This window comes from Solea senegalensis, linkage group LG16, assembly GCF_019176455.1.
Source record: "Solea senegalensis isolate Sse05_10M linkage group LG16, IFAPA_SoseM_1, whole genome shotgun sequence".
Lineage (NCBI taxonomy): Eukaryota > Metazoa > Chordata > Actinopteri > Pleuronectiformes > Soleidae > Solea > Solea senegalensis.
Window position 1 is genome coordinate 17153345 of NC_058036.1, and position 22248 is coordinate 17175592.

Sequence of the window (22248 nt, forward strand, 5' to 3'; positions counted from 1 at the left end):
GCACAAGTTACTACAGTGTATGCGATGTCTCAAAAGCATTATCAGACACCAGGATTCTCATGAATGTACACTTGGGTGTAAACGTTACCGATCGCCGTCGACTTGGCGTGCTCCTCCCTGACACAGGACTGAGGGAACCGGACGTGTCCAAGTCATCGGCAGACGACCAAGAAGACAAATCCTACCAGAGGAAATGTTTACACAAAGGTAGAAACATGGAGACAGTGAGAGATACAGACAGAGGTGGATAAAAAAAAAGCCTGATGGCCCAGTCTGGAATTACAACAACAATATACTGTATGATCCTCTGACGGAAGAACTTTCACATTATTCTTTTTAATATATTAAAATCTACAACCACTTAAAAAGCATAAATGTGATGGGACATTTAAACTACTGTGTACCATAAAAAAATGAAGTGCTATAAATTAAGCAAATTACATAAATAAAACTCAATAAAGTCTATATGTATAACCATTGTTTATCTTGGACAACATGGACTGAGCATTGAGTTATTTTACAGTAATGCCCCGAGTTTGCATAAAAATTGTGGAAATACAACATTAAATAGAACAATACAAATGGCAAAACCTGAAATAAAACAGATACAGACACATGACAGACAAGTCTGGTATGTAAGATAAAGAAAAAAACTCAAATAATAAACAGTAAAACAAGGTCAAATCAAAGGTTAATTTAAAAAAACAAATCCTTAAGTTACAAGTTTAAATCACTTGAATTAAAAATGTTGGATCTATGTCAACAACAACACTTTTGTTCAGGAAAATAAATCATCATAGTCAATGAACAAGTATTTGATTTGTACGTACAGGACTATATCACTGAAAAACATGTAACACTGAGCAGGTTTAAGACCTACCTGTTGGCTGCTTGTGATGTCCAGGATCTTGGCCAGCTCTCTCAGGTCTCTGGTGACTTCTTTTAGCAGCAGTTTCAGTCGGTTCCCGATAACATGAACCTTCTCCTTGGCCTCCAGACAGTCGCTGCCCTGAGAGTTGACCAGCAACTGGAGGGACATGTCCTGCAGCGAGGCCACTTTCAGCTGGGAGTCCAGCAGCTCCTGACGGATTTGCTGTGGGGATTTTGAATTTATAACGTGAATTCACAAACAAACACAAGACACTAGTCTTTTACCTTTTCAACTTAGGTGTTTAACTTAATTTTAATTAATTGTTGTTCCACTCTAAACTCTTTGAGTGCACATACTAATGAAATCAATAATCTCGCAGTTTTGTACCGTCAGTGTTTTGTGATGCTCATGGAGAGTGTCACTGTCCTGGATGGGGTCAATAGGAACTACTTCATTCCTCCTTCTATCGATGTTTTCCAACCAGAGCAGCAGACCATGGCTCATCTCATGGAAGTCCTATTAATAAGATGTAGATTGGGATTAAAGGTGAGTGTGACTGAACTTGGCTACTGTCTGGACGATGATGATGAGCACTTACTTGACATTGCATGAGAGCTTCCTGTAATGAAGACCTCCACTCCTCCAATGAGCTGCCCAGTTTGTCCCAGTGGTTGTTCATGTCTTTCAGTTTGGCCTGTAGCTCTCTGGACTCCTCGGTGTCCACCTGCACAAACTCAGCGCTGCACAGGTTGATCGACAGCACAATAGCCTTGCGCTTGTCGTACGCCTTCTGCAGCTCCTGCAGAAAAACATTTGCACATCACAATTAATGTTCTGTAAAACACATATAGAACATTATAAAGAGAGAAGTTTGAAGAATAACAATTTTACCTTGAGCTTCTTGATTCGCAGCTCAATCGTCTGGATGTCCGTGCTGAGGTCCAACCTCCGCTGCTGCTCCAGCTCTTCCTCCGTCTCTCCCAGCCAAGTCCAAACCTTGTTCAGGTCAGAGTTCAGCTGCTGCCACTGCTGCTGGCTCTGCTTTGTTCGCATCTCTTTGCTGAGGCTCTGAGCCTGCAGGAGCTCCCAGCGTTCAATCACCCCTGTGGTGCGGAAGGTAAACGAGTGGGTAAAAACACACAGAAAGACATTAGCTATTATGCAGGATAATGAGTTGAATTGTAGAACATTACCTGATGTCTGGGACTCTGAGCTACTGGGATCTGCCAGTCCAGACACTGTGTCGTCCTCCTCTTTCAGCTCAATGCCCATTCTCTTCACAGTGTCAATACTCCCACGACACTCACCCAGCAGCCGCGTCTACGGACCACATATATAAGTAAGTGTGCACAGTGTAAGTGATAAATCAAATATTTAATAAATATCAGAAGTGAACACTGCTCTTAAAGTGAAAGTATAATAGATGAGCCAAGAAATATGACTTCTTTTAAGAGCAAAAGTAAAAATGAAGATTTATAGACAATGAAATCAGAATTTAATGAATGCACAAAAGGTTATTGTGCCTCATGTATCTGTAAGTGTGACACATACGTATCCCATGTACGAAGCATCCATCTCTGTGCTTGTGGGAGTTCGGCTGCGGCTGCTGTCGCTTTGCTGCAGGTGGAAACGGCTGATGTCCAGCGAGGCAGCTTCTCCTGTTAATAACATCAGCAACAACTGGTCATCTTTGTACTTGATTCAATTCATAAGAATCACATGAAATGTACTTAACAACAAAGGGAGGAGAAGAAAGACCCCGTTCAGACAGAGAAACAGTACACTTCTCTGTCATGCTGCATTTCTTTAAAATCTATATACCAAAATAAAACAAACACACAAATTCACTCATTATTGTGTTGTGCTCTCCTGTCCTGTTTGCGTCAGGAGTCGCATCCTTATTTTTAAATACAGCATTTTTCATGAAATATACCTCTGTGTGAACGGAGACTATATGAAATTTAACTTTAAACAAATCTGCAGTACCTTTTAATGAGAACTTCAGACTTGTAACGATAAAAAAAACATGCTTTTTTTAAGTCCATAACAAAAATGCACATTACAGAATCCAGAGTGGTTAGCTACACAGAACACTGCAAGTCAAACAAAACTAAGAAAGCCAGTTAGAAAATAAGGGTTAGGCTGAATTCCATTTCACTTCTGCTGAATTAGTGACAGACGAACCACTAAATTGAAAAAAAACAACAAATAAAATGGAATTGATCCTATCCCCTGTGTGTTAGAAAGTGAGGCCATTGGTTACAGCGTGTGCCCAAAGTGTGTACAAGAGAGGAAATAAAGACAAATCAAAGTCCAAGGCTAGTCTATGAGTGTGGTATCACTCAAAGTGCGGCTGTTATTTCTGGCCCAAACACTTGTGGCATTCGGGGGCCGGTGTTGCCTACCAGTGGAGGACCTCAGTGTTTGCTCAGTTAGTTTAACATAGGCCTCAGGGCTCTCTGGGATCACTACATCTGGAAGAAACATTATACAGTACACACATTCAGCATTGGGCAATACACGGTCTGATGAACCACCAGAGGAATGGAGATTGCTAATATGATAAATGATCAATTACAGAAACCAATGCAAAGATTTTCTTGTGTCTTAAGTCTCTACAGGATCCGTGGAAAGTAATAATTTAAGCAGAGAACTAACACAAATTACATCAATTAGACACATTTCCATTCCCCAGATTTAAAGTCATACACAATACTTTTTTTCATGTGGACTAATAACCGTCTCCAATCTCACTGAGCAACACAGTTTGTCAAAAGAAAAATTTCATTTTGGTCATTGTCAACTGTCTTAGTAAGATGAGTTTTAAATTCAGTGAAAGACATCTCTCTCTTCTAACTGTATCTTAATATTGCCTGATTTTCATATCTCAAAAACTATTTTAAAACTATTGCAACAATTTACATTACATGACAGCAGTATGATAAGCTAAGGTAATGAGTTTATGAGTTTATGTCCCACAGAAATGTTTAATTGTTATATCCAAGAAATCTCTTAGCAATAACTACAGAAATACAATAGCATTAGTATGATATTACTTCCTTATTTCAAAACTTAATACCATAATATTATACTATCACCACATTGTTACTGTACTAAAAACCGCATTTCCATTAAGCACTGTTAATGGAACCAACGTAACCAATGTACAAAATCTAACCAGAATATCGTGCGTGTGTGTTTGGAGTCTAACCTGACAAGGCTGAGGCAGGCCGTTGGATGAAGTCTCCCTCCTCACTCTGCTGCTCCCTCAGGACCCTGCTGGCGCTCTCCAGCCCCCGGCTCAGGTCATAGTCATGATCCCACTCCAGGGGAATGGAGTCCACACTGGCTGGTGTGTCCCGGCCTGATCGCTCGTTCCGGAGCTGAGCCGCCAGGGAGGCAGAGCGGCCGGAGGAGGGCAGAGGTGACAGGAAGCCATCGCCCAAACGCTCGCCCCATGGCAAGCTGGACAAATCACCAGGCTCATCCAGCTCCAGCTCCCGATCCGAGAATGACACTTCAGTATCGTCGTCTGCAAGCTAAAAAAAACCCCAAACAATTCATGACTCTGAAGCTGAGAATCAAGCCACAAAATATAGTGAACTCTTTAATTTAAGAATAAAAATCTGCTGTCAGGACTTACAGGAAGACGGATGAGTTTCTTGTAGTAGCGTTCCACTCGACCAAACACTTCCTGACAGTAGCGCTGCAGCTCTTCCAGCTCCTCCTCGATGACAGCAGCATCCAGCGGCTCACTTTTCTCTATCAGTGTTTCTCCGTGATGGAAAATCTGCTCGATCTTGGCTGTTGTCAGGGCAATCTCCTGTTGGAACGACTGTGACATGGGAGGGATATAAAAAAATCATGCACTAGTAAAGGAATCTGTGTGAAGACCTTATCAAACCATGTCAGTCAGAAAAACTGTCTGGGTTAAACTTAGCTTGTGACAAACTTACCCTGAGTTGTTTGATCTTGGCCTGAATATCACACTCAGAGAAGTGTTCGATGTTGGTCAGCTGCAGGTCCATCTCTGTCAGCCACACCAAGATGCCGTCTCTAGCAGTCTCAAAGTCCTCTCTCTGACTAATAAAGTGCTACACCGTTGAAACAGAGAAGGTGCTGTTAGAATATTTAACAGTAAATAGTGTGCAAAGATTCATCTATCGTGTGTGTATTATCTATTAGGCTCAACAATGAACTCTGTGTGGCTTCATTAGCCATTGATTGAACATCTAGATAAACAAATACAGAAAAAGGAAGTTGACAAATACATGTGAAACAATAAAACATCAACCATAATGTCATAATGCACTTTGCAAATGACCGTACCTTAAGCCTACGAAGGATGGATGCAACCCTCTTCTGAAGGTTGTCCCATCGCTGATTGGCATCGTGGGCCATTTCCCTCAGACGACAGGAAGTGTCAGTGCGGTTTTCTCTGGCCAGGCGGCGATATTGCTTGTTGATCAACTCGAGCTGAGTCAGGCTTTCATGGACCTGTCTCTGGAAGGCCTATGCAAACATTGTTTTGTTTTTTTATATACATATAAAGGTAAACAACCAACAGCATCATCACCACTCTTTGTGATGTGATTTGATGTGATGTCTTTACCTCAAATTTCTTAAGTTCCTCTTTGGCTACAGTGTACAGAACACCAGAAGAGTTGGGCAGAGCAGCAGTCTTTTCAGAAGTGGCCAGCCACTCCTCGTATCGTGCAAAGTCATCAAGGAATTTCTGCCATAAACGCCATGTCTCCTCAATCCTACCACAAAGAAATGTTTGTGAAAGGTTCTCTTGGTCTAACATTTACATAGAAAAACTAAAATGATATCTCAGCAACATCATCCACTCACTTGAGTCTCCTCTCCATAGACAAGGCACAGATGCTCCTCCAGCGGCGATCAAGGCTTCGAGTCGCCTGCTGGATGGAGTCGCACTCTGCGTCAGTGGCGCAGGCATCACAGTCGTGCAGAAGCACCTCGCACAGATTCAGTACAGACGCCACTCCCGTACTGTGTTTCTCTATGTCGCGCTGCAGCTCCTGACAGTCAAGAAAGAGAGGAAAGAGTAAATGTATGTTTGTGTGCTAATCAAAGAGAAACAATAACACAACACAAGATTTAAAAATTACTTTATATCAATAAATACCCCCATAAACAAATTAGTTCACAACCGCACATTGCTACTTGGAGGTTAGTTGGAGATAAAGGCTAATTGAATCTATTGTGGATACTTTAAGCACTATAAAGTAAATTGGGTTACCTGCTGCAGATCAAGCTTCCTCTGAATCTCCTGAAAGTCACATGAGTCATAGGCGATGGGCTTACACAGCTCAGTCTCAATGTGAGCCAGCCAGGAGCGCAGACTGCTCATATTCTTATCCAGCTGCTGCACGGCCACCAGAGTTTCTCTCAACTTCTTTACTCTGTTAATGTAATTTACAAAATTCTGTTAGTTCAAAGGCATGAAAATGGTGACTGTTTTTAGTCACATGCACGTGTTGGGACGTGTGTGAGAGACCTTGTATTTGTAACCTATTTATAGCCTTTTCTAGCATAAACACTGAACTTGTCAGGAACAAAATCTGGTCCTAATGAGGCAGAACCTCATTTCTGAGTAACTGGTAAACGTTTAGGGCTATGACTTGAATTGCAGTGAGGTCAAGGTTAGACATTAACTGGTTATGGGTAATGTTAGGGATAACACTTTGGCTGTCCAAATAAATGGAAGACAATGTGTGTGTGTGTGTGTGTGTGTATATCCTCACCTGGCTCCAATGAGGTCCAGGAGGTGCTGCCACCGGTCGCTAACTTTGCTGAGTTTGTGTTCAATCTCAGTAGCTTTGCTCTGGTGACTGGCCCTGGCCAGACGCTCGCCCAGCTGATGCAGCCGCAGCTTGTTCTCCTCAGCTGCAGAGATCTCCTCCTGGTAGTCCTAAGAGACAAAGTGATGAAAAAAAAATATGACACTCTAAAATGTCTGGATGCTTTTTTTCTAGAGCAAACAGTTTCAAGTACAATGTAAAATGAAATACAAGTGCAATATGAAGTATTAGAGGAACACAACAAAACATGTTTTTGCTGTGATTAAAAGCAATGAATATATTAGTTGCATTCATCTCTAGGTAGTGTTTAAGCATTAATATTCATATAAAATATAAATAAAGATTTCCAATCCAAATATTGCAGTTTACCTTTCTAAGCTTCTCGATCATTTCTTCAATGCTGATGTCACCGTTTTGGGAGACCTTGCCCTCCATGTTGGTGAGCCACTCGCAGAGCTCTTTGTACCGCTCGTTGAACACTGTCCACTCGTTCAGCTTCTCACTCACCTGCTGCCTGCGCAGAGACAGCTGCAGAGGCACAACAATGCATTAAGAGTGAAGTACATGCATCCCGGCGCAAGGTCCATTAAAACCAATGCATGTAAATATTACAAAAAAATATACAGCGAAAGCACTGCATGCACAGACGATTGCACTGTGACTGATTCATTTGCATCATGCAGAGCAGAGTGTGTGTTTCCTGTCTGCCTGTTTCATCTACTGCACACAGGATGCAACTGTGACATTGGTTTTGAGTCCAAAACAAAGTTGTCTGTTACTAGAGAAACGTAGAAAAACAATTGGACATGAAACCCATTTGTTTTGACATGTTTGTTTGACCTGTTTTGATTTTCAAATCTACATGAGACCATTGATTTTCATATAATTTATATGTTTAATTGACATTTTTCAGTCCTGTATTTGGTCTTACAACTGTATTGACAGTGATACCGACGCCATTAAAAAGAATAGTTAGTTTGACACTAGTACCACCATCTGGTATCTCGAGGGACTGCAAAGTCCCTCTGTGCATCTGAACATAATTATAATCAAAATTAAGTCACCAGTAGCTGTAAGCTGCACAAACACTGTACACCCATGAATAAATGCTCAGTAATGCATGGTACCTGGTGGGAAATTTCGTCCCACTGACGGTGCAGCAGCTCAATCCGCTCCTGCAGGACTGACAGGTCCTCTGCACTGATGTAACAAGACAACGACTCTCTCAGCACAGTCAGGTGAGCCAGATCACCTGTCCATCCGTCAAAGGTATTCTCCAGGTCCTGTTATTGAAGAAATTACTTGTAAATCTTTCAGATTTCACCTTTTAACAACAGATCATCTTTTACTTTGAAGGTCAAGGTCGTCGAAGCGTTTTAGGGCATGTTAAGTTTGCTTTTCATTAAAAGTCTACTTAATGAAATTACAAGGCTGTCACCTTGCAGCGCATCTGCTCAGCTTGTAGATCCTCATGGTGATGAGGAAGAGGCTGAGAAAGCTGCCGTTTAAAGGCTCGAAGTTTTTCCAGAGATCCAGCAATACCTTTCTCACACCTCTCCCAATCCTGTGCATGACATCATACATACACAAATATGAAACAAGAAATTGTTTGAACAAGTGTCAAAACTATGTGTATATATGTACAGTAAATAGAGGTGGGTTGTGCACCTTTAACAGAGTGCTGAGCTCTTTCTTTTGTTCGTCCAGAGAGACGCTGGCACGTTTCCAGCGCTCTTGGATGTCGGTGAGCTCCGCCTGCAGCGACATCTCTGCTCGGCTATCAGCCGACAGGAGCAGTTGTCGGCCGGCCTCCACAGTCAGGATGTAACTGCCCTGCTGACGCTGCAGCACTTTTTCTTTCATCTGCACCACAGAGCACAGTCAATGAAATGATCACGTCTAATCATGAGGTTCCTACTCTCAACAAGTGATACCATCAGTGTCTTGTGCTTTTCAAGAAATATCTCATAATATCAAGTCACTGATAAAAGATTTTCTGCTATCAGGATATTTTGTACAGATTCACTATACAGTTCTTTCTACGTGACAAAGATCCAGTGGAAGCAAACACTAATCAACACAGGTGATAAATGCCATATTCTAGGAAAGATGATTTACCACCTGGTATTAACATCTGTCCTCTGATCCGACCACAGCCTGATCTTGATAAGTACAGCTGGCATTACAATGCATCTCGACGCATGAGTCTCCTGTGACCACATATGATCAAATCTGATGACCCCGCCTTTGACTTCATGACGGTTTGGAAGAACAAAATGAAGGCGTGTGATTCCAAATGTTGTTTCTATGGTCAAATCTGACCTGTACTCAATTATGGACAAACGTTCAAACCGGCGGTAAACGGGGTCTAAATTAGTTCCATCCTGTACCAGTTAGATGTACAATATTTAAAATGCTTTAAAAATATGATGTACCTGGACAGTGTCCAGCATGGAGCGGGCTTGTTGCAAAGGCACTGTGTTCCCAGTCCGGAGGGCCTCCCCAGGGTGAGAGACCTCCAAAAGCCATTTGCGTAGCTTCTCCACCATTTCTCTGTAGCGCTGCCACTGACGGATCAGGCCATCGATGATGCCACGCCTCTGCTGAGCTCGCCGCACTACGCCCTGCCACTGGTTACTCAGCAGAGCCAACTTTAGGTTGAACTCATCTCTAGAGGAGGCAATGGAATAATTAATGCTTAATTATTTTGTTTTATTTCATTTTATTATATTTTATTTTATTGTAATTTTCTGAATGGTTTTTACCTGTCATCGACCTGACCCTGCTCTAACATTCGCTGTCCATCACTGATGATAGAATGGAGGATCTGCTGGCGACTGAACATCTCTGCTTGGAATAACTGGAAGACACATATCATTTTCTAATCAATAAGACAAGCAATAAAGTCCAGCTGTTTCAGGGTCATTCCCTTTACAATTGGTTCAAACCTCATGAGCTTTTTGCTGCTCCATCAAACTCTGATAGTTCCCAGATATTTCCACGGCTAGATTCTCCTCAGTTTGGACCAAGAACTCCATCCATGTTTCACACTTCTCCAGGAACGTCTGCTGCTGCAGCAGGAAGGACTGAAGTTTGCTGCAGGAGAGCAAATAAAGTTTTTTTTAAAAAAAATGCCTTTCACATTTTAAAAAAACTCCGCAACACTTACTTTATTTCTTCCTCAACAGAGGAAGAAATAAAGTAACTTTCACATGTCGTACCTGAATCTCTCTGTGGTCTGAGCTGAAGCTGTTGACCAGCTCCTGTTGAGGTTCTGCATGCGTTTGATCTCTGAATCGTTGAGAGGGAGGCGGTAACCAAGCTCATTAAGTCGCTCTAGTTCAGGGGCCATACTGCTGAATTTCAACATGAGTCTCTGAAGGAGGAAATGAGGGTGATGTTAAATATATCAATTCCAAGACGGTCAATAAAGTGTATTAGTTGATTAAACTGAGAAAAAGACAAAAGCTAAAATACCTTGAGCTCCTCCATGCAGTCCTGGATGACTGTCAGGTCAGTGGTACCGTTGGGATCTTGCACCTTCAGAGCTTCCTCAGCTTCAACTATCCAGGTGCTCAATGAGTCCAGCTGATCATTAAAGGTTTCATAATCTTGAACTCCAGTCTGTAATGGAAGGTAAACATCAATAACACCTTCTAAATTCACAATTCTGGCAGGTCAACTGTGGGCTAAAAAAAAGAAAGATCATAACCATTATTGTTTTTATTTTACCTGCAGGGTGGTGAGCTGTCTGGTTAGAGCTTGTTCTACAGCGGTGAGCCGCTGGGTGAGAGACAGGTGATCAGACTGGATGTTAGATGCTGCCGATGTGTCCACCTGCTGTTTCAGCTGATCGCCCAGTTCTTGGAGAACTTGCAGGGAGGCCTGCACAGAGGCTTGGGACCGGAGCAACTCCTTGAAAGAAAAATAAATGAAACACATTTTTTATAGACATAATAAAACCATTGACACAAACAGAACTAAAATAGTAGGTCAGGTCAGATTAAGCAGGATTGGCTCACTCACACTGCACTCTTGGATCCAGGTCGACACTTCCTCGTCAGCGTTGTCCTTGCTACAGGTGGTTTTGAGGAGCTGTTCGGCTTTTTCTTCCTGCAGCTGGATGCTGCTGCAGCTTTGCAGATAAAGCTCCTTGTAGCGCTGCCAGAGCTGAAGCAGTGCTTTGCTGCTTCTCAGGCGCTCTGCAATCTCCTCGAGTAAGCCAGTCCATCTGAGAACAGAAACGACTATTAGGATATTATGTAAATGTGACTTTGCAGGTTTCAATTTAGCTGTTCCTATCAGACCCCAAGAGATTATAGAAACAAATCACTGTTAAAGACACACTTCTTCTTCTTCTTCTCACTGGACTTAAATGTAAGTTGAGTTTCAGACCTTGATTTCATCTGCTACCATGTAATAATTTACTAATTATTGATCTCTTTTTCAGCATCTAAGACAACTATGTTTCTTTAAAGCATGCTTTAAAAGTTCAGCAAGGTCACCTTGCATTTACATCCTTGAGGGCAGTGTTCAGGGAGTCGGACACTGACGGGTGACACTCCTTCAGCAGTTGGTGGGTCACAGCACCAAACTTTCTGAGGCTGCTCTCCTGTTTCTCCAGTTCCTCTTGCAAATCCTGTACAGATAACAAACAATACATGAGTTCAGCATTGACAAAAAAAATCAGAAAAATGACTACAACCAGGTGACATGGACATGCCTCTTAATCCTGACATACCTGCAGACTCTGCACCTGCAGCTGAACAGCCTCCAGTGAGCCAGTGAGGAGGCGAAAACGAGACACTGAATATCTTCCCTCCATCAAGTAGCCATTGATCTCTTCTGAAGCGCGCTTGTACAGACTCCACTGATCCAGAACGGACTTCAGGCTGATCTTCAGTTGCCCAATCTGTCAAAGGTAAAACAAACCAGGGAAGAGCAAATTACAGCCACATAAGATGAGTGTAACCAAAGTATCACATTAAAAACAGGGTGAAGAACAGGTGGAGCTTACCAAGTGGTCCAGGTTAGCCCAGGTGTGATTGACACACTGGAGTGTTTCCATGACGATAGCACAGGCCTCATCAGTCTTGTTTTGGACAAGGGCACAACCCTGCTCCTCCACCCTCTCTAGTTCTTTTTCTTTTTCCTTCACCAACTCTTCCATTTCCTGAAAAGTTATTACATTATTAAAAATTTGAATATGGTTTCAATTCATCAGTGTTAGCACAGTAAAAAAAAAAAAGCTGACCTGGCAGTCTTTGAGAGCGTTCTGCACAGATGTCAGATCCTCAATCCGGTGTTTCCTCTTAAGTCTTTCTTCTTGAGTTGCCATCCAGGACTTAAGGGCCTGAATGCTGCTCTCATACTCAAGCCACATCTCCAGGAGGCTCTCCAGGAACTGGATCTGCAATTATATTATTACATGCGATTTTACACTAATAAATGGCAATGGCTGTTATTTTACGGACAGTATCATTGCCTGTGACCTCACCCTCTCATTGATGCGGCCTTGTAGGATCTGCCAGCGCCGGTTCATGGCTCCCAGGCGCTCGGCAAAGTCTGTTTTATCACTGCGTTTGCTCTCCATATCCTGACCACTCAACTGTGGCACGGACTGGTTGACAAAGTCCACAGTCAGCTGTTTGCAGCTTAAATCTACTCTGAAGCCCTGAAGTGAGGAGACAACAATTAATTCATGATCAGAATGAGACACTGATGACCCTTCATTATAACCCTTCTTCAGAAATACACACAGTAGTATAATCTGATCAGATTATGGAGATTATGGAGACAATCTAAGACACCAGATCTAAAAGAATCTGCATGATATGTCAGCTACCTTATATTTTTGCAAGTAGTCTTGAATCACATTTGACCCCACAGCACTCTTTAGGTTTTCTTCATCTTCCTCAGTGATATTCTCCATCAAAGATATCCAGTTGAACAGCTCAGAAATGGCATGACGGGTTGCCAACTTCTCCATTTGGATCTGAGGAGAAATAAAATCCATCGGTTGTGCACATTAAACATCAAAGTGTCTAAAGTCAAACCTTGACTGAAAACTTCTCTACAGACGAAGCAGCAGAGAGCAGTAATCCTATTTGCCTTGGCGCCTGTTCACTCTGCTTCATGTGACCATACCTGATGCAGCTTCTCCTGGACCACTGGGATGCGTGTGAGCAACTCAGCCCACTGTGTGTCAATGCGCGCCAGGTCAGACCGCAGCACCACAGTGTCCACTTTCTTCAGTCGTAGCAGCTGGTTGCCCTCGGTTACCACTGAGCTTTTCAGGCTGGACTTGCCTTCGACTTCCTTTGAGAACTCCTGAGACGGACGATAACAAGCGTTAGATCTGTTAGGCAAAAGTATATTTTAAAGTATGACGATGCCATATGGAGAACACCACAGCTGTAGATACAGCAGCTACTTATAACACTAATAATTTAACAGATTAAATGATAAAAATACTACAATAAATATGAACATAAATAGCTTATGTCATATATAAACACACATCCCTAAAACAACAGTATATATGTACTTTTAGTGGATTTTCCCGCATATACTGTATTTGTGGCATTGGCACAACTGGGTGCCCAAGTCTTACTTGTTCAATGTGTGAGTGTTTTAAACATCTATAAACAAAAAGGCTGGAAAAGATCCAGAATATCTGGATCAATACAAGAAATAAAAAAAACGCTGTCTGTGGTCTCACAAGGAAAGCAGAGAGATGATCTCGAACTGTTTCCAGCTCCTGTGGGACTAACACTGCCTGCGTGTTCCAGAACTCAAGTCTCTCCAGAGCAGACTGCAACCACTCGCTAAGCTCGGCACACTCTCTCTGATACCTTAAGGAAAGAAAGAGATAAAACACAGAGTAAATATTGAACTGCACCAAGAGATTAGACTGATTTCAGAAATCCCATGCACAAATATTCTGACCTGGTCCAGTGTTGTAAGATGGCCTCCAGGCGTTGCAGTTCCTTGTTGACATTGGCGGTGTTGTTGAGCCAGTGTTCCCCCAGCAGAGCGAGCTGATTCTCCAGTGCAGGACAACACACTGACCGTAAGAGATGTTTCCCCTCGTCCAACACCTGGTGGAGCTTGTGCTGATGTTCTGTCAGTTTCCCCTTCAGACCCTGTACAGGAAAAGAAAAAGGATAAGAAAAGTGAATGGGCTGCATTAATTGTTACCTGTATCTAAGCTTTGTAAGATTATTATGCCATATTGTAAAATGTGAATGTCTGTACCTGATACAATGAGATTCTGTCCATGAGCTTTTCTTCCGTTTCCTCCACCAGCCCAACAGAGGGAATACTTCCCTCAACTGTCTCCAACTGTCGGTTCAGACTCTGGTAGTCATGCACCAAGTGGCACCAAGTCTGATTTTCAAAAAAAAGAGAAAAGAATTAGGTAGATGAATAAAAATGTAAACCATTGCAACCACTCTCAAAGAATTTTCTTATTCCTTTATTGAGGCTTTGCAGGGATGTCTAAAAATGTATGTTACAATTATAAGATAAAAACACAAAGAAAAATCTTTAGGCCACTAACAGAGTTACAGTTGTCTTAGTTTTAGTAAAATACATTTTAAAATACACTTTTACACAAGACAGATGATTTAGAATATGGCAATTCTTCCATTACTACCAGAAAATCATGGTCCTCTCACCTCCAGGATGTACTCGAGCTCCACTCCTTTAGTGTGTGCCTCTTTGAGGATCCTCTGAGCCTCAGCTAGTGTCTCCTCCAAAGTTTGGCTTTCTTTGGGAAGCATCAGACCACTGATTTTCCTAAAGTATGTTTCGGTTAGAATCATATGGGACTCCAGACCCTGAAAGAACTCCTAGAAAACACCATCAGACACGAGCCAATCATCACGTCTGTCTTCAACTCAGTAGTTTGTCTCCATCATGTTTCACTGTTTCACACAGAGCTGCAAATTGACCAAACCTTGTGTTTGTCCAGGTGATTCTGAACTTCCTCCACAGAGCTGGCGATGATTCTCTGATCAGCAGCCATCTTATCTTTAGCTGTGTCCACAAGGTCCATCAGGTCCTGCAGGGCATGCTCATACTGTTCCTTTAGAGCCATGTTCTGGTTCAAACCACTGCGCCTGGAACCCACCGTCATCACCAGCTCCTCATAAGAATCCTGAAAACACACACACAGATTTTTGGTTATTAGTTTCATGAACACTTTGTTCTGCTGGACTAATGTTTTTAAAAGTTACTTTTAAGTTAAGAAATAATACAAGACACTTTGATAAATTACCTGGAGTTTCAGTAATTTGTTTGTAGATATCTGATCCACTTGTAGTGCTGTTCCCCTGATTTTGAGCTCTGTAATTCTCTGTTCAAAGTCTTTCAGGCTCTCTTCTGCACTGGCAATGACCTAAAAATAACAAATCAAATTGATTTGATTTGTTTGATTGATCAAATCAAATCAAATCAAATCAAATCTCCCGTATCAGGAGATTTGTGTGGATCTTTGTCTCTGCTAAACTTTGCATTACCTCCAGTTGTTTTGAGGCTGGTCTGTCCATGGCTCCAGCTAAGGCCTGCAGGATCTGGCACTTGGTCTCAATTAAAGCAGTTTGAAGAAGCTGCAATTCACTCTAAATTAGATAAGGGGAAATTTTGGGATTAAACATTTGGAGCTTTTTTTTGCAATATCAGTGTATATGAAAAAAAAAAATAGCACTGAAAAGCAATTCATGGAAAATATAAAAACCTGGTGGGCAGTGAGTTCATTAGTTCTGGTCCTCATGTGGTCACAGCGTTGTCCCAGAGCACAACCCAGAGCTCCCAGTCTCTCTTTCAGGCACTCAAGGTTGTCCTCCAGCAGTGTGCGGTCTTCACGTTTCAAACCAGAGGATTCAGCTAGCAGAGACTGACTGAGCTTCACCTCCTCCGTCATACGCCTCACATCATTTTCTAATGTCTGCAGAGATGACGACGACATGAATTAACTCTTAAACCCAAACTCATCTCATATTGCCAGAATCCTAGATTAATTCATACGATCATCTACATTTGAAGTCTGATCGTACCTCCTGCTTCAGTAGATGGGTTTCTGCATTCTCAGCCAGCAACACTGATCCAGATAAGACGTTGTTCTCCACACCATCCAGCCAGGAGGAGGTGGATGACACAGCTGTGTAGAGATGCTGTTCCATCTGCGCCACCTGTGCCTCACCACCACCAGACTGTGCACACACAAAAACACACACATTTCTAACGGCAAAGTTGATTGAACAAAACAAATCTTGCGATGTAATCTGTTGTCATGTACAGCATAGTATTTGAAATAGTGAGACCTGAGTGGTCATGTCTTCTATTGTCTGTCTGAATCCATCATACAGAGTCTTCAGTGACGATTTGTCAGCTTGTGCTTCTCCATTATACACTGAGCCAGCTGTCGTCACACGAGAGGCTCGAGAATAAACCTGCACATATACTCAAATCAGTCTCTAGCTTTAGAAGCAACAACACTAGACTTTGGGCCAATAATTACATGACATGGTTAGTACCGGCTGTTTGCTGTCCTGTTCCAGAGTTTTCTGCAGGAGCTGCAGTTTGGTTTTCAGCTCTAATCTCAGGCTCTCCCATCTCTGCCTCATCTGCTCTCGAGCAGCCTGAGCATCTCTCTCAACCAGAGCTGCTGGTGAAAATGGCTCCATTGTACTACACAGTGACAGAAGCATAAATGCATTGACGCTTCATTAGAATTTGCCACAAATTTGTCATAAATATATTAACTTATCTTGAGTGAAAGTGTGGTAGAATAGGAGTTAAAAAAAACCTGGTACTGCTGGGTGAGGCCTGCTGAATAAGAATCTCCTCTCCTCTGCTGGCAACTGACTGAAGCAGCTTTTTCTGCTCTGCAAGTTGCTCCTCAAGCTCCTAAAGAGTATAATGATGAAATTGGATATGATTAAAACTTTGTAAATTGGGTTCAGAATCACTAATGTGCTGACTGAGATATTATTTAGATGCCTATTTTTAAGATTCAAAGAAAATTCAAATTTCCTAATGTAATAAAAAAAAAAGTGTTTGAGAAATGACATTTCAGCTCAGTTTCATTATTGCTTTTATTATTGTCCTATAAAAGAGTAAAGGAAAGCACCCTTTGTCTCAGAAGACTATCCTGGTGTTGTTGGGTGCGTGTGGTCCGGGCCTGGGCCAGCCAGTCCTGCACACTGGGACTCTGTGAGAGACTGGAGTCGGATTCACTGTCCTCCTGCTCCTGCAGAGAACACTTCAGTGCCAAAATAAATATTTTTAAAACAGGAATAAAAATAACGAAAAATACATTATGAAGAAAGAAGGACCATGACATGCAACATAGAGCTGCTGGAGACACATTTAACATTCTCTTTCGAAAATAATGTAATGATGTAGCAAGTACGCTAACACTGGTAGCATGTGGCGGACTCACCTGGATGTTATTCTGCTTGTCTTGCAGCATCCTCTGCAGCTCCAACAGGCCGCCCTTCAAGGTGCATAACTTCCTGGCCAACTGCTCAGTGTCCTCTCTTGTCTCAGTGCGGCCCTCCAGCAGCAGGTTCTCACTGTGCATGGACAGCTCAGATAGGGCCAGGACCTTCTCTTCAATCTCCAGCAGCATGTTCTGCAGCAGCAGGAGAAGAGAGGCCAGATCAAACATGGTTCCTCTCTCACTACCTACACAGCAAGCACGCTCCAGTTGTGGCTGAGGCCCCTACGCAAGCAGCTTTCCCCTGACACAGGGGGACGTGGAGAGCTCTCCCTGTGTTTTCATCCTTTGCCCACGTTTCTGGCCTCGTCTCCTGTGCAACACATTACCACTAATCCTTCAAGCTCTGTAACACACATGCTGTTACTTCAATTGGAAAGTTATCCTGTGCAGATCATGGTAAATGTCCAGTCCAGTTGAGGACACCTATTGCAATATTCTGCTCAGTATTTGTAGATTTGTTTTGTAATAGCACTGTTATGACTCTGCAACCGGAAGCAGCAGCCTTTCCCTCCCAGTTCTCGTGGATTCCCCTACTTGGATATTCTAGCAGCTTTACCACCACCACCAATCCCAACAGCGGAATCTACTAATCACCTGAAAGCCACACCCCTGAATACCTTGCTCTGTGCTTCTAACAGGTCCCTGTCACACAGATACATCTGCATAATCTGCTTAAAACTAGTGCTACAGTTGCTTAAGAGCCTAGCCGTCTGAATGCCCCTCTAACTCTGCTAATGCTCTTGTTTACTTACTGAAAGGTTCCTGCCTCCTGGGATGATCCATACGTGATAAAGGAAAGAGAATACTGAATACTGTATAAGGCAGATAGAAGTAATCCAAAGCCAATTCTGCATTAGTGTACTGACCAAAGACAATGATAGAGAAAAACGTTTTCCAGAGTTGTGTGTGACATTCCTGGCAATATTCTGTCATATTCATAATCATATATCCATTAATATTTATCTTATAAGGTAATTTACATGTGCAGATTGGATTCATTGCTCCATGTGGACAGCAGGGGGAGCTCTTACTTGACATTCAGCAAGCTGATCCTCCATGTCTGACTCCTCCATAGGTTTAGGTTCAAGGATGAAGGCAACAGCACTTTGCATACTGACCAACCACTGGTCCAGGCCATCTGCCTGGGTGAGATAGAGCTGTATGGCCTGTTCCTGACGCTGACCCTCGAGACGGTCACTGACGCGCTCCTGGAACAGACCAAATCACATTTACTCGTCACTATAATTCAATAATACAGACTTACGTTGTCCCACATTTCCACAACAACTACCTCCAAGAGTTGCTGTTTGCCTGAGGCTTTCATGTGGATGGTCGCCATCCTCTCAGCTAACACAGCGAGGGAGGACTGCATGGCCAGCTGGTCAGCCATGTCTGAGTCCACAGTGTCAGAGGCGAGGTCCTCTGTGAAGCTCCTCTGCAGCCTGTCGATCTCCTCCTGCACACTCCGAATCTCTTCAATCAGACCCTGCAGAGAAGAGCATCACTGGAGATGTAGAACTAAAACATGTTTACTTTGGCAGTGAAATGAGAAGCGAGTTGGTTTTACAATTGCATTGGGAGACACTGCAGTTAAATTTAAATGATTCAAATTTAACTCAAATTTCTCCTCCTATCTAACAGTGTTAAATACATGAGCAAATGCAGGAGCCACTTTACTGAATTAATAAAGATGTGATTAAAAAAAAATCCATCCATCCATCCATGATTTTTATCTTGACATAATGGGACTCACATCATGGGCCTTTATGTGACTGTCTGGACTTTTATCTGCCTCCACAGGCTCACTCAGTTTGGCCTCCAGAGCCTCCATCTTAGAGGAGATAGACTGGAGCGACCCCTGGTAATGTTGTTGTTTTTCCAGAGCTTCATACAGAGACCTCTGCTTCTCGCTGATCTGTTTGGAGAGCAGTGTGTACAATGAGTGCTAAGCCTAAAACATGATTACAGCGTGAGCATCTTGTATTATTTACATACCACATTCTTTAATGTCTCCCATGAGCGCTGCAAGTCATCTAAGTTGGCCACCGACTCAAATGTTGGGTCGTATAACTCTTGGATTGGAGCTCTTGTGAGAGTTCCTTTTCCCATCTGAAAACAGTTCAAACAGTACAGTCTTATGCAGCAGTGGTCAGAGCAGCAGGTGAAATAATTAGAAAATGACAGCAACCAAAGAGCTCCAAATTCATTGTTAGCCACGATGAACTTGTAAGTGCTGGCAGATAATAGATGTGGATAATTACTCCTCGTGGTTTGTTGTTTAATTAATAGCAGCGTGAATTAAATTAGTGTTTTATTGCTAAAAAAAAATAAAATACATTTCAGAAGCAATAGAAACCACACATTTCACATGTGAGTATACTTTTGATGGAAGAGAGACAGAGAAGGCAGATACCTTGGTTATAGTGGCCTCAGTGTGAGTGATGGGAGAGGGAGAGCGACAGACAGGAGGAGAAGAGACCTCACTGTTCGTGCCCTCCTCCCCAGACTCCTCAGTTACAGGAGACAGGAGAGTGTGACAACGGCCAGCCGTCATCTAACACGCCATGCAAGACACATTATCAGAAGAGCAGACAGGCGAGGTGGATTTGGAGAGATTAATCATATGCAATGTGTTTTTAGATAAAAGTGGCACAGTGCAACTTACAAAAAACACATTTTTACAATGAAAGCAGGCAAAAAGGTTTAGTCAGTAAAAGCAATAAAGGAAATTTAAAATCTTAAGAACCTCTTAAGTGGAAGCCAGAGATAGCAGGTGAGGTTAATTGATTAGGCAAAGCCATCATGAAAATAGCTGCAAACAACTTCATCAATACATTTGGTCCATTTCTTTTTTTCGTTTTTTCCCTACCATGACGGCTTGTGCAGATGATTTCTTTGCTTTCTCGCCGTCCATCTCCTGCAGCCCCTCAGGCAGTCCTTCCACATCAGTAACAGTCAGCAGCATGGTGGCATGCTTGGCCTTCACTGCCAGCATCTTGCACTTTGAGTTCAGCGAGGCAATCTGCTCTTGGTACCCTTTGATTTTCTGAGCAAGTTCCTAATATAAAAATAAAAAAATATAAAATACCAAAATTATAACAAAATGTGTTTTATTCTGGATGCTCACATTTATTTCATGTGTAAATACAAGAGTTTTCTTGACATGAAACCTGGGTAAAATTAATGAATTGATGTATGAATTATACTTCATGGTGAAGGATCTGTGCCTGCAGCTCCTGGATGCTACTGGAGGGAATCGGTCGGTCCTGGATGACACGGTGTGCCTCTTCGATCAGCCCCTGAAGGTCTTTGACTTCCTGCTCATACTGCTCATACTGCACCACTGCCTCCTGCACAAGCCCAAAGTGCATGCAACCGTTAAACCAAGAGCTTGAACTGAAAAATGTAAAACTATATGGAAACAAAAGTATTCCTCAAAATAATCATGCAGAATTATGTGGTCTGGACGCAGGATTTTCCACACTTTAAATTTGCTGTCCATTGTACCTGTAGGATGTTGCATTGCTGAATGGCCACATGCTGCAGCTGACTGGCCTCTTGCTGCAGACGCAGAGCTGTGCGACAAATGGCAAGGTTTGGCATCACCTCCTCTGGGACCCGCAGAGCGCTCTGACACAGTTGCACTGCCTGCACCTGCTGCTTGAAGCTCTCCATATCTGCCAACAGACGCTTCCCAAAACAAATGAAGGTTTATATTGTGCGAAATTACAAAAGCTAGGCATCCACAGCTGTTGATAATAAATGGTGGCCTATATTGTGTACTTTCTAGTTACCTGTCTCTGAGTCAGTTGTTCTTTGAGGCTCTGATGTGTCAACTCTGGTGAGGTCAGTGTGGCTTGGACCTGCTCTAGAGCAACATGTAGGGCCTTAACTTCATGCTCCAGGGCCTCCATACTCTGAGGACATAAAGCATTATTAATCGATACATGATCAATAAAAAAGAGTAGCATAGTCAGTAGTCATTAATGCCACAAACAAATCCTTCATCTCTGTACCTTATCTGCATCCTCCAAACTCTGCAGCCGAATCTTGATGCCTTGCTGAAGCTCCTCGGTGTGTCGACTGAGTTCACAAACCTGTTGGCTCATTGATTCAATCTGTAGCACCTCTGACAGGAGCTCTACCTTCTCTGCCATTGACTCCAGGTCTCCATGGAGCTCCCGAGACTCACGCAGGACCGACTGTGCAACAAGGACAAAAGGTTAAAATAAAGGATAAAATGAAAAGTGTATTTCAAAGGACCCCAAATGCACTTTGTGGACACACGTCTACGCCCCCAACTGACCTGATACATCCGTATCTGCTCCTGCAGATGAACAGAGGAGTTCCAGATGATGTTTGCCTTCACCAGGCTTCTGGCTTTTTCTGACCACCTCACAATGAAGTCCAGCATTTCATTATACTCATCTAAATGGCAGACAGCCTAAAGAGCCAACATAAGAGACAAGAGAAATATATTGCATTTAGAAACAACACAAAAGTATAAGTTGTGTTTGTCTATGCAACTGAGGATTTATGAATATTGCACAAACCTTTTTGAGCCAGTTATTCCTACAGTCTGCGAGCCGTGTTGTTTGGTGATGGATCTCTGATAGTTTGCTGATGGCATCACTTAGCTGTTTGGCCAGCAGAGGGCTTCTGCGTCCAAATTCTTGCACAGCAGCATCCAGTTCAGAGAGGATGCGACCACAAAGGTCCAGGTCTTCAGCAAGACTCTGTTAAGAGAAATGTGTTTATAACGAATGCCATTGAATGATTTTTCACGATTAATAATAATACCGAGCAAAGTTCTATGACCTACCTTGACCTCTTCTTTGGCATGATCAACATCTGGAGATTTTTCTTTAAATTTAGCAGAGATAGCTTTGAGTTTCTCTGAGATGTCATGGATTCTGGAGCTGAAATCCTCTTTTATTTCCCTCGTTTTCTGAATTTCTCTCTCTTTAAAAAGAACCTAGAACACAGCATGAAATAAATTAACACAATGCAACACAACCTTCTGATCACTGTGTATGTGCTCTCTG

At 42.6% G+C, this 22248-nt stretch overlaps 1 protein-coding gene across 12 annotated transcripts in view; it reads right to left on the reverse strand.

The window, feature by feature from the left end:
- Window positions 1-22248, reverse strand: part of syne1b (spectrin repeat containing, nuclear envelope 1b) — a 68888-nt gene that overhangs the window by 2984 nt on the left and 43656 nt on the right. For 10 of the 12 annotated variants that reach the window (XM_044047321.1, XM_044047322.1, XM_044047312.1 and 7 more), the window contains 61 exons: window positions 22026-22178; window positions 21757-21939; window positions 21510-21647; window positions 21220-21405; window positions 20998-21120; window positions 20711-20893; window positions 20410-20553; window positions 20073-20261; window positions 19617-19757; window positions 19199-19312; window positions 18957-19118; window positions 18495-18689; window positions 18235-18411; window positions 17144-17335; window positions 16832-16963; window positions 16508-16608; window positions 16236-16389; window positions 16023-16151; window positions 15756-15911; window positions 15437-15646; window positions 15219-15320; window positions 14978-15097; window positions 14657-14857; window positions 14376-14549; window positions 13954-14085; window positions 13645-13841; window positions 13418-13550; window positions 12844-13026; window positions 12542-12691; window positions 12194-12370; window positions 11951-12106; window positions 11714-11869; window positions 11438-11608; window positions 11202-11335; window positions 10723-10927; window positions 10429-10611; window positions 10174-10320; window positions 9918-10072; window positions 9645-9792; window positions 9462-9556; window positions 9132-9366; window positions 8365-8559; window positions 8135-8260; window positions 7824-7979; window positions 7066-7224; window positions 6640-6806; window positions 6135-6297; window positions 5726-5913; window positions 5484-5634; window positions 5201-5383; window positions 4828-4965; window positions 4515-4706; window positions 4083-4410; window positions 3277-3345; window positions 2423-2529; window positions 2065-2191; window positions 1763-1974; window positions 1470-1670; window positions 1259-1387; window positions 881-1093; window positions 89-181 (listed from right to left, as the gene is read on the reverse strand). In XM_044047321.1, coding sequence (XP_043903256.1) covers window positions 89-181; window positions 881-1093; window positions 1259-1387; window positions 1470-1670; window positions 1763-1974; window positions 2065-2191; window positions 2423-2529; window positions 3277-3345; window positions 4083-4410; window positions 4515-4706; window positions 4828-4965; window positions 5201-5383; window positions 5484-5634; window positions 5726-5913; window positions 6135-6297; window positions 6640-6806; window positions 7066-7224; window positions 7824-7979; window positions 8135-8260; window positions 8365-8559; window positions 9132-9366; window positions 9462-9556; window positions 9645-9792; window positions 9918-10072; window positions 10174-10320; window positions 10429-10611; window positions 10723-10927; window positions 11202-11335; window positions 11438-11608; window positions 11714-11869; window positions 11951-12106; window positions 12194-12370; window positions 12542-12691; window positions 12844-13026; window positions 13418-13550; window positions 13645-13841; window positions 13954-14085; window positions 14376-14549; window positions 14657-14857; window positions 14978-15097; window positions 15219-15320; window positions 15437-15646; window positions 15756-15911; window positions 16023-16151; window positions 16236-16389; window positions 16508-16608; window positions 16832-16963; window positions 17144-17335; window positions 18235-18411; window positions 18495-18689; window positions 18957-19118; window positions 19199-19312; window positions 19617-19757; window positions 20073-20261; window positions 20410-20553; window positions 20711-20893; window positions 20998-21120; window positions 21220-21405; window positions 21510-21647; window positions 21757-21939; window positions 22026-22178 — 9813 coding nt within the window. The remainder of the gene's footprint in view (window positions 1-88; window positions 182-880; window positions 1094-1258; window positions 1388-1469; window positions 1671-1762; window positions 1975-2064; window positions 2192-2422; window positions 2530-3276; window positions 3346-4082; window positions 4411-4514; window positions 4707-4827; window positions 4966-5200; window positions 5384-5483; window positions 5635-5725; window positions 5914-6134; window positions 6298-6639; window positions 6807-7065; window positions 7225-7823; window positions 7980-8134; window positions 8261-8364; window positions 8560-9131; window positions 9367-9461; window positions 9557-9644; window positions 9793-9917; window positions 10073-10173; window positions 10321-10428; window positions 10612-10722; window positions 10928-11201; window positions 11336-11437; window positions 11609-11713; window positions 11870-11950; window positions 12107-12193; window positions 12371-12541; window positions 12692-12843; window positions 13027-13417; window positions 13551-13644; window positions 13842-13953; window positions 14086-14375; window positions 14550-14656; window positions 14858-14977; window positions 15098-15218; window positions 15321-15436; window positions 15647-15755; window positions 15912-16022; window positions 16152-16235; window positions 16390-16507; window positions 16609-16831; window positions 16964-17143; window positions 17336-18234; window positions 18412-18494; window positions 18690-18956; window positions 19119-19198; window positions 19313-19616; window positions 19758-20072; window positions 20262-20409; window positions 20554-20710; window positions 20894-20997; window positions 21121-21219; window positions 21406-21509; window positions 21648-21756; window positions 21940-22025; window positions 22179-22248) is intronic. The other 2 variants (XM_044047318.1, XM_044047315.1) reach the window with 2 other exon arrangements.